Source organism: Girardinichthys multiradiatus, chromosome 5, assembly GCF_021462225.1.
Source record: "Girardinichthys multiradiatus isolate DD_20200921_A chromosome 5, DD_fGirMul_XY1, whole genome shotgun sequence".
NCBI lineage: Eukaryota > Metazoa > Chordata > Actinopteri > Cyprinodontiformes > Goodeidae > Girardinichthys > Girardinichthys multiradiatus.
In genome coordinates this window covers 3506365-3516601 of record NC_061798.1, presented here as the reverse complement: position 1 = coordinate 3516601, position 10237 = coordinate 3506365, and the positions used below count along the sequence as shown (strand labels likewise).

Genomic DNA, 10237 nt, shown 5'->3' with positions numbered 1-10237 from the left:
GTCACTGATATAAACAAGTCAATTTACGCAGAGGATACGTAAGCGTGAAGCAGCCAATCCCGAGTCGCACCTTTGAGCACCCGGCAGAAACAAACCTAGAGGCGGAAAGCATTACCAGCTAGTGCTAGCTTTAGGAAGCCGACATTTGACTGATAAACACGCTAACTAGCGAGTAAAAAGTTGTTAGTTATTCCCCTTTAGGTGTCCCAGGGGCTTTGGTAAGTGGTTATTTCGCTATGTGAAAACATAGCGTCATGTTTTTATTGACGGCCTATAGTTGTAGTCAGGAGGTCCAAATATTCATTAAACTAAATCGATATTTTGCTGATCCTGGCATTTGGTTGTTCCACTACATTCAACGTTCTGGACTACATTTTATCTGTACTAGTTCCAAATCAACATTTTGGCCAAACCTGAGCTACAATTAGTTATTGGCGATACCGTTATTGGATTTAAAAAAATTATTATTATTATTTTTTGTTAGAACTGTAAACTACAACTTTGAAGCTCAAACTCGGACAGGTTTATTTTAGACTAACGGCAGATTCAGTAAAACTAAAGTTTTGATCAAATAAATCTTTATTTAATGTTCGAAAATTCGAGAGTTGCGTGGCTACGTTTAAAAAAAAAAAAAGAATAATCACGGTTTAATAAATATCAAACTGTGCTTTTATATAATGTGTAATGACTATAAAAAGATCCGGTGCCATATTATTGGTATTTTGAGTTATCATGCATTCACACTGTGTTTATTGATCATTTATTTGCCATAAGAGGTGGGTCCAAACCTCCCTGAATGGCCACACATGAAGTATATCCTTAGTGGGTAAGAACGTTGTTATGTTAGGGAAGGAAAATATGAGTTATTGTGATCGATTTTGGCCCTTACATCCCCCCCTTTTGTACCTACTGTTGTTGATGTCAACAATGAAAACATATGTTGAACTTTGTCAACACCTCTGTATCCTGTAGTCTACAATGTTTTCTGCAGGAGATGTTCAGAGTTGCCTCCGGAAACTGGAAACTTTGCTGCGAGTGATTAAGTACCCTGGAGATGTGGACTACAGTGGGTAAGCCTTCAGAAGTTCCCCATTAACAGAATTATTGTAAGTCATAAAATAATTTCATTAAAAACCTGAGGGCTCTTGCACAGTGTAGAAAACTATGGAATATAGCTACAGGATCCCAGGTCTAAAATAGCAAAATGGAGTAGTGAAAAATATTTGTACTTCCAGACTTTATTCCTCATCCCATTGTCTCCTTCCTTCCTTTCTTCTTCTTTATTTGTTGTGTTGTTTCTATGTGACCTTCCTTTTTTTGCTGACATCCTTCCTTTTGCCATTTCTTTCTTTTTTTGCCATTTCTTTCTTTCTTTCTTGCTTGCTTGATTGATTGATTGATTGATTGATCGATTCCATACCATATGAGCTTCCCTAATGTAGAAGGATATGCCATAAATTAATTGTGATTTTTTGTTTTCTATTTTCTATTTTAAAAGTGGACGAAGAACTCTACAAAATGTTAAAGTTTTCACATGTGGAGGAAGCCTGTACCCATTAAGGCTCTGAGTTGGTCATATGTTAAGGAATTCAACTAGTTAGGAAGTTTATAGCTGTATGCTGCCATTTGGTTAGCAATATAACCCTGTTTTTAAGGAGATGTAGTTTGATATTGTCACAGAATTGATACTGTAAATAAAGTTAAATTCTTTAGCATAACAACGATTCATAGCATACTGGTAAAAGTATACTTTCAAGGTTTAAGGGAGACATGTGAACCAGTAGCCTGTAGAGGTTAGGTTGATCCATTTTCTATAGTTCATTAAATCAGATATGTTGTTTAAATAAAATCCAGTTATGCTTGTCCTGAATGTTGAAGGTGTTTGTTTCTGCGTCAGGCTTTCCAAAGGAGACCCCTCCACTTTTCTGCCTATAGTGAGCTTCACCCTCACCTCCTTCTCTCCACCTTTTGCTGAGCAGCTTGTGGCAGCTGGCCTGGAAATGACCAGCAAGACTGACCTCAGATTCACTGACACTCTTTATAAGGTAACATGGACTCATGTGGGTTGCAGAAAGAGAAAAGCTCTATTACTTAACCAGCAGATTTAGATCTGCTCACTAAAGAAAAACACAAGCCTCTGGCTTAATTGGAAAGTTATTAGTTTTTAATAACTTTGTATAATAACAGTGTATAGTGGAGTTTTATAAATGTCATATGAGTCATATGGCTGTTCAAGTCTTTTGAATGATGGCGTACGTTTAATGCCTCCAGGTTCTAAGAGACATCTTCCACTATAAGCCCATACTGACCAAACAGCAGTTCCTCCAGTGGGGGTTCTCTCAGAGGAAGATCTCCTTTATCTGTGACATCATTAATCTGGTCCTGCAGAGACACAAGCAGCTCAACAAGGTAAAACACTTGGAGGAAAGGATTGGTCAACTGATGGTGACTGGGGTCAGATTTAATTTCATTTAATAATGACATAAAACTTTAATGTAACTCAGATGAAACTGAATAGGTACTTCAAACCAACAATTTTATTTCCAGGATTTAATTCTAAAGATAAAATTTGGAGTATTATTGAGGAACAGAAAAGCTGAACTCTGTTGTCGAATCATACAGATTTTAAGTCGGGTTCATACATTCCAATTAATCCTAACCATTGAACAGTTCAGTCAGATTCAGTTTTTTATTCAAATTGGATAAAAAGTTTTTCTATCTAAGGAAACCCATCAGATTGCATCCAGTCAGTGACTTGCAGCATTCACTCCTCCTGGATGAACATGTAGAAACAGTGGACAGTCACTGATGTTGACTTTGCAGCAATCCCTCATACTGAGCATGCATGAGGCGACAGTGGAGAGGAAAAACTCCCTTTTAACAGGAAGAAACCTCCAGCAGAACCAGAACCAGGCTCAGTGTGAGCGGCCATCTGCCACGACCGACTGGGGTCATGTCTGCTTAAAGAGAAACACCTATGAACATTTCTTAAGACTAGATTCTTGGATTCTGACCAGGTAGCCAAAAAAGCCCAAGTGGCCTTTGAGAAATCAGCCTGCACAAACATCCCATTCATAGACACATTACTGCCACCTATGGTTTTGGAGTTGTAAGCAAAAAGGAAATGCAATCTTAATGCACTATAAATAAGTTGTCTTAATATATTATTCTAGTACATTTTAGATTGTTGTATTATAAGCTATAACTACATGTTTAAAACTGTTTAAACACAAAACAGATTTTTTTAAAGCTGAAGCTACATGTTAGATGTAGGGTAAGGTAACAGACATCCAATTTCCTTTCTGAGTCTATAATGAACAAGAGTTTATGCTCTCAATATTTAATTAAGACAGAAAGACAGAAACAATGTGCACTTTAGCACATAGAAAAACACTTGTGTAACAATATGAAGGTATAAAAGTGTATTGCTCAGCTGCTTAACAAAAATATGCATTCTTAATGCTTTCATAAAGTTGTTTTATTATGAATGGAGGAAATGTATGCAAACTGTACAGACAGAACCATAATGGCATTTGAAAGGATATGAATATTGTTTGTGTTTTGCAGCCTAGAGTGAGATGTCCTGCTCCACACAATATCAGAAAAGAAACTCATCGGAGGCCCACTGATGGAGATGCTGTAATTCTAATGCTGAGACCTATTTCCTTTGGACTGAGAAAATAAATGCTATTGCAAAAAAAAAAAATATGCAGCTCAGAAATTACATAAAGTTATCAGGACTTCATATGTTCTATTTTTAATTAAGTTCCATTTTGTTTTAGGTGTCCAAAAAGCCATTTGTTGAAGATCACAGAGGAAATCCTTCTTCTTTCACAAAACCAGCCAAAGGAGAAGCTTTCTACCCAGATAATGTTGGCTCTACCTCTCCTACTGAAGTGTTCGCTTGTGGTTCATCTGGAATCCCAACACCACCAGATGAAGAGGGGTCTGAGGAGAACATTTTCTTTGTGAGTCTAATAAAACAAATCATCATACAGATTATATAAAAGCTCTGGTTTAGGTGGATGAACCGTGTCCCTCTTTCACATTTCATCTGACACAAACAGCAATAAATATTTCAATAACTCCTACTGCATCTCTCTTATAGTAACAAGGACCACCTCAGCTTGTGACATGTAGAAACAGGATTTAGGATTTGATGAATAATTCACTGTTGAACACGTTTTTGTATAAACCGTTTCCTTCTGTCTTTCAGCCGTTGGAGGTAGAGGGAAGACTCTCAGCACTGGAGGCTAATATAGGCACTCTTATATCTGGGCTCAACAAGCTGAACGTTCTGGAGAAACGGCTTGACATACTTGAGAAGTGTAAAAATGCAGATAAGGTTCATAAAATATTCTTTACTTTTAAAGATCACTTGCTGCCCCTTTTACTATAGTTTGATATACAGGGGTTGGACAATGAAACTGAAACACCTGTCATTTTAGTGTGGGAGGTTTCATGGCTAAATTGGACCAGCCTGGTAGCCAGTCTTCATTGATTGCACATTGCACCAGTAAGAGCAGAGTGTGAAGGTTCAATTAGCAGGGTAAGAGCACAGTTCTGCTCAAAATATTGAAATACACACAACATTATGGGTCACATACCAGAGTTCAAAAGAGGACAAATTGTTGGTGCAGGTCTTGCTGGCGCATCTGTGACCAAGACAGCAAGTCTTTGTGATGTATCAAGAGCCACGGTATCCATGGTAATGTCAGCATACCACCAAGAAGGACGAACCACATCCAACAGAATTAACTGGATGCAAGAGGAAGCTGTCTGAAAGGGATGTTCGGGTGCTAACCCGGATTGTATCCAAAAAACATAAAACCACGGCTGCCCAAATCACGGCAGAATTAAATGTGCACCTCAACTCTCCTGTTTCCACCAGAACTGTCCATCAGGAGCTCCACAGGGTCAATATACACGGCCGGGCTGCTATAGCCAAACCTTTGGTCACTCATGCCAATGCCAAACGTCGGTTTCAATGGTGCAAGGAGCGCAAATCTTGGGCTGTGGACAATGTGGAACATGTATTGTTCTCTGATGAGTCCACCTTTACTGTTTTCCCCACATCCGGTGTGGAGAAGCCCCAAAGAAGCGTACCACCAAGACTGTTGCATGCCCAGAGTGAAGCATTGGGGTGGATCAGTGATGGTTTGAGCTGTCATATCATGGCATTCTCTTGGCCCAATACTTGTGCTAGATGGGCGCGTCACTGCCAAGGACTACCGAACCATTCTTGAGGACCATGTGCATCCAATGGTTCAAACATTGTATCCTGAAGGCGGTGCCGTGTATCAGGATGACAATGTACCAATACACACAGCAAGACTGGTGAAAGATTGGTTTGATGAACATGAAAGTGAAGTTGAACATCTCCCATGTCCTGCACAGTCACCAGATCTAAATATTATTGAGCCACTTTGGGGTGTTTTGGAGGAGTGAGTCAGGAAACGTTTTCCTCCACCAGTATCACGTAGTGACCTGGTCACTATCCTGCAAGAAGAATGGCTTAAAATCCCTCTGACCACTGTGCAGGACTTATATATGTCATTCCCAAGATGAATTGATGCTGTATTGGCTGCAAAAGGAGGCCCTACACCATACTAATAAATTATTGTGGTCTAAAACCAGGTGTTTCAGTTTCATTGTCCTACCCCTGTATCTATATGTATTTATTTTTTTTAAGATTCTGATAATGCAGGAATTCTTCACCATCGATGGTTAAATAACCATGATATTCGATGTTTGTCATTTTTAATTTCAGAATGATGGGGAATTTATTATGGTACGCAAAGAAAGTTGGGAAAACCTGACAAGTAGGGTGGTGTTACTGGAAGCTAAACTGGAGCTAAGTAATACACGGGTAGGTACTTTACTAGATACTTAAAAAAATTGTTATAGCTCATATTATGAAGGTTTCTTCAAAGAGCCGTTGTAGATGCTGATGGCTGTGGGCTGGAAGGATCTCCTGTAGCGCTCCGTCTTACAGCAGATCTGAAGAAGCCTCTGACTGAAGACACTTTGTTGTTGTAGGACAGTCTCATGAAGAGGATGCTCAGGGTTCTCCATAATGTTCTTCATTTTATGAAGAATCCTTCTTTCCACAATGATCTCCAGAGGAGTCCCCAGAACAGAGGCAGCCTTTTTTATCAGCTTGTTGAGCTTTTTTAAGTCCCTGGTTCTGATGCTGCTTCCCTAGCAGATGATGACAGAAGAGATCACACTCTCCACAACAGACTTATAGAAGATATGCAGCATCTTGCTGCAAACACTGAAGGACCTAAGCTTCCAAAACGTAACACAGCTACTCTAACCTGCTGCCACCTTGAGTGGTGCAATTCTAGAAAAACTGATCACTAAAGCTGATTCTTTCTGAAAGAGCCAAAATGTAAGGTTCATTAGCAACATCTTCTCCATATGTATTTATTGTTTGATACTTGCATTTTGACATTTGGTATTTTCACATTATATGAATACTTTCTTTGTAGCTTGACAATTCATTGCCATCCCAGCCACTTACCTGCTTCCAGTTCTCCCTTTCAGCTGTAGATACCTCACAGGTGAGAGCAATCCTGTAGTCCTCTGTATCCATCAGTCAGTCACACTTTAGCTGGGGGCATGCTTCACACAGATGGGTGTGTATATATAGCAAGACAATCAGCAAATAATTGTGCCATTGATAGGGGTTCCTCCTGTAACCAGTGGGTTTCTGCTTCGCCCGCTCTGTCTGTCTCAGTCGTTGTGTCCTTGGGCAAGAGATTTTATCCACCTTGCCCACTGATGGTGGTCAGAGGGCCCGGTGGTGCCGATTGTATGGCAGCTTCACTTCTGTTGGTCTGCAGCTGTGGCTACATTGTAGCTCACCACTGTCAGTGTGTGAATGTGTGTATGAATGACTGAATGTAGTGTGAAGTGCTTTGGGGTCTCTGGAGACTTGATAAAGCGCTATACAAGTTCAGGCCATTTACCATTTAGTTAATTGGGGCAGGGTCCCACTGTGGGCTTTGGCACACCAAGAAGAGGATGTCTTAAAAATAAATTACATTCATACAGTTTAGCCCATAATTATTCATATCCGTGGCACATTTAGATTTAACATTAATTTAATTGAACCAAGAACTTTGTTTCTGATAGGAAACAAGACAAGCATCTCTAAAAGATGACAAAATAATGTAAAGTTTTGAAAAAAAAAAAAGTTGTTTTGTTTTAAATAAAAATGGGACAGAGGAAATTATGTCTCACCTTCTCAATAAGCAATGGAAACATATTTATGGAATTTTGAGCAATCAAACCCTTCTTTTCTCTTCTGGTATTTTGCCGATTTATCTTTGTTGATGAGCATCCAAGTCCTTGAGGTTGGAAGGCCTCCTTGCCATTACCCTAATCTTTAACTCCCTCCATATATTCTCTATCAGATTCAAGTTGGAAATGTGGCTGGGCCACTCCAGATCCTTAATACTATTATGGGTCAGACACTGAAATGTTTGGAAGCCATAGGGCTAAACAACACATTTGCAGATGTTTCCATTTTTCACTCACCAAAACAATTTAACAGAGAAATTGAAAAACCGCTCCTCTGATAGAGAAAGTCTTTGTTCTATTCATCCCACCTTTTCATGCATCACGACCGGTTTATGAGCTGTTACATTTTCATATGATGGCTAGTAACCTTTAATCTAACATCTATAAATGTCTTGGATATAGAGAATACTAGGACTTTACTTTGCAAACAATGCATGTAAAACATGTTCCTCCTTCTTTGTCCAGGAGGACCTAAAGGAAAGACTGGAGAGGATTACTAACATGTAAGTTTTACTATTACAGCAAACTTCTTTGGGTGCGATTGAGTCTAGCCAACTGGAACCTTCAGACCTTCAATCTTTTTGTTTTATCTCTATCTGTAAACATTGTGGCTGTTTAGCTGCTATTTTATTTGCTCTTCTGCGTTGTTTGTGTATTTTCTTGCAGGATGGAGGACACTTCTAGTCTGTTAAAGAACACAGAGTCAAGTCCCGCACCTTGCGAGTAACTTCTGACAGTGGATCTACTTCATAGATCTTAATATAATAGTAAATGACTACAATTGTAGCACACTTTTCTATCCTGTGTAGATCTGTGTGCATATGTATGATGCAGACATAATGATCGGCTTTCTTTCTGCACTATATTTAGAGGTTTTGCTCATAACTGTCACCATAAATGAACCATACTTCAGATGACTTGTTGCCATTAAACATTTTGTTTTTAAATGTGTGGTATTTTTGGGGAAAATGTAATTCTTTACCATACATAATGCAGCTTTTATTCTTCCTGTGCTGTATTATTCTGTCATGCAAAGGGAAAAAAAATCCATCTATCCATTTTTCTACAGCTGCTAAATTCTTTAAGGCTGTGGGGGGCTCTGGTATCTCTTTCTGTACAATGATGTTCAGTCAGGAGATTAGGCTCTGTGAGGTGGAGGTATGGCTGGTGCAGTACAGTGGGGGGAAAAGTAGTTTATTCACTACCGATTTTGCAAGTGTTCCCACTTAAAAGAATAGAGAGGTCTGTAATTTTCTTTTTGGCATAAACTCTCCTCGCCATGTTTGGAGGAAGAAAAAGGATGAATACAATCCCAAGAACACCATCCCAACCGTGAAGCATGGAGGTGGAAACATCATGCTCTGGGGGTGCGTATCTGCAAAGGGGACAGGATGACTGCACCGTATTTTGGGGAAGAAGGATGGAGCCATGTATCACGGGATTTTGGCCAGCCACCTCTTTTCCCCAGTAAGACCATTGAAGATGCGTCGTGGCTGGGTCTTTCAGTATGACATTCACCCAAAACACACACCCCGGGCAACTGAGTGGCTTAGTGTCCTGGATTGGCCTTGGCAGTCTCCAGACCTGAACCCAATGGAAGATCTTTGGAGGGAGCTTAAACTTCATTTTGAGCAGCGACAGCCCCGAAACCAAATAGATCAAGGCCCAAATTCACAAAGATTTTCAGTCTTCTCAGAGAGCTCCTATCTTAAAATTCCTGCCAAGGACTTCTAGTTTAAAATTGATTTACTTTGCTGCTGAGAGCGACTGAGCAAGGAGACAACAGAATTCCTGAGGAGGTGTGGTTGACCCCGTTGCTATGTGTAATGCTGTCTTCTAAGGGCTGTGATTGGTTGTTACAAAAAAACTTAAACAAATGTGCTCCTAGTAATCAATGGAGAGAAATTAACCAATCATAGAATTGAGACTGGATCAGGAAATATGTGTAACATGACGATGTAACTTTGCTAAATTAATTGTCATTCTGCATCACAACGTAGATTATTTACATGCTCATTATTTTTGATTGACTTATTAGGTTTTCTTGCCATGCTAGTCATATTCCAACTTCATTAACTTTAATGGACACTTAGCTGTCAGCCTTTTACTGTGATCTCCTTCTTGCATAAATAGGTTTGATTTGGCAAAACGACCCTAACAAAATAGAGAAGAAAATGGAAAAAACTGGAGTAGAGCCTGATGGTGCAGGAGAATAGAGAAGTGTTGAAAGATAGATTTGGTCCTCGGATCACGGTGAGAACAGTCATACAGTCTTCACCATGCAATCAATGCGTTGTTCCCTCTGCTTTCAGTACCAGCCTGGAAGGCGAGCAGCTCTGGTACCTGCTGCATACCAGAGAACTTCTCCACAGACAGGGGAGCGTTGTAGATGGTCATGTAGGCTTAGGCTACTGACATCATGTACAATATAGCAAATACTTATTCACCTCATTTACATCTTCGTTGTAAATCCTTGTATGTATCTAGTATTTAGATATTTGAACTTTATCTTGGCTGGATTTTGTATTTATTTATATATATAATGTATTCATGTTTTATTCATGGTTTTTATTATTGGTTATTTATTATTGGTTCTATTTATTTATCTATTTTCTATTTATCTATTATTTATGTATCCTTCCTAATATTACCTTACTAGAGGAGCACCTGCTGCTGAAACATTTTAATGTCCCCCTAGGGGGATTTTAAAGTTTATCTTATCTCTATATTAATAATTGTGTGCAGTGGTGTACACCGACATTTTGGGGGCAGCCGCTCAAGAATAAAAAAGGGACATCTTGTGCAGAACATGGAGCTGCTTATATTTCGTGCATATTTACCATAACAAGACCATGTGACCGGAGTTACGATACTGTGCATGCGCGCAATGATAAGGACAAAATAAGGAGAAGTAATGGAGCCAAGTCAC

The 10237-nt window shown here is 39.3% G+C and overlaps 1 protein-coding gene across 3 annotated transcripts; it reads left to right on the top strand.

Moving 5' to 3' along the window:
- The first annotated feature begins 58 nt into the window (after nt 1–58).
- On the top strand, nt 59–8255 carry cep44 (centrosomal protein 44). Of its 3 annotated transcripts, none has more exons than XM_047366775.1 (11): nt 59–218; nt 992–1070; nt 1898–2045; nt 2272–2409; nt 3568–3639; nt 3783–3968; nt 4217–4345; nt 5771–5869; nt 6495–6566; nt 7774–7811; nt 7975–8255. In XM_047366775.1, exons 3-11 carry the CDS (start codon nt 2001–2003, stop codon nt 8033–8035), a joined length of 840 nt encoding a protein of 279 aa, XP_047222731.1. In that variant the 5' UTR covers nt 59–218; nt 992–1070; nt 1898–2000; the 3' UTR covers nt 8036–8255. The 3 variants fall into 3 exon arrangements, with proteins under 3 accessions (XP_047222731.1, XP_047222729.1, XP_047222730.1); XM_047366773.1 differs by having other exon boundaries at nt 973–1070; XM_047366774.1 differs by lacking the exon at nt 6495–6566 and having other exon boundaries at nt 973–1070.
- Nucleotides 8256–10237: the final 1982 nt, after the last annotated feature.

Bases quoted from the DNA above. Each gene is read 5' to 3' on its own strand.
- cep44 (XM_047366773.1), top strand. From the start codon at position 979: ATGTTTTCTGCAGGAGATGTTCAGAGTTGCCTCCGGAAACTGGAAACT. The intron at 5,870-6,494 runs GTAGGTACTTTA...CTTTCTTTGTAG, and splicing joins TGGAGCTAAGTAATACACGG to CTTGACAATTCATTGCCATC. The intron at 6,567-7,773 runs GTGAGAGCAATC...TTCTTTGTCCAG, and splicing joins CAGCTGTAGATACCTCACAG to GAGGACCTAAAGGAAAGACT.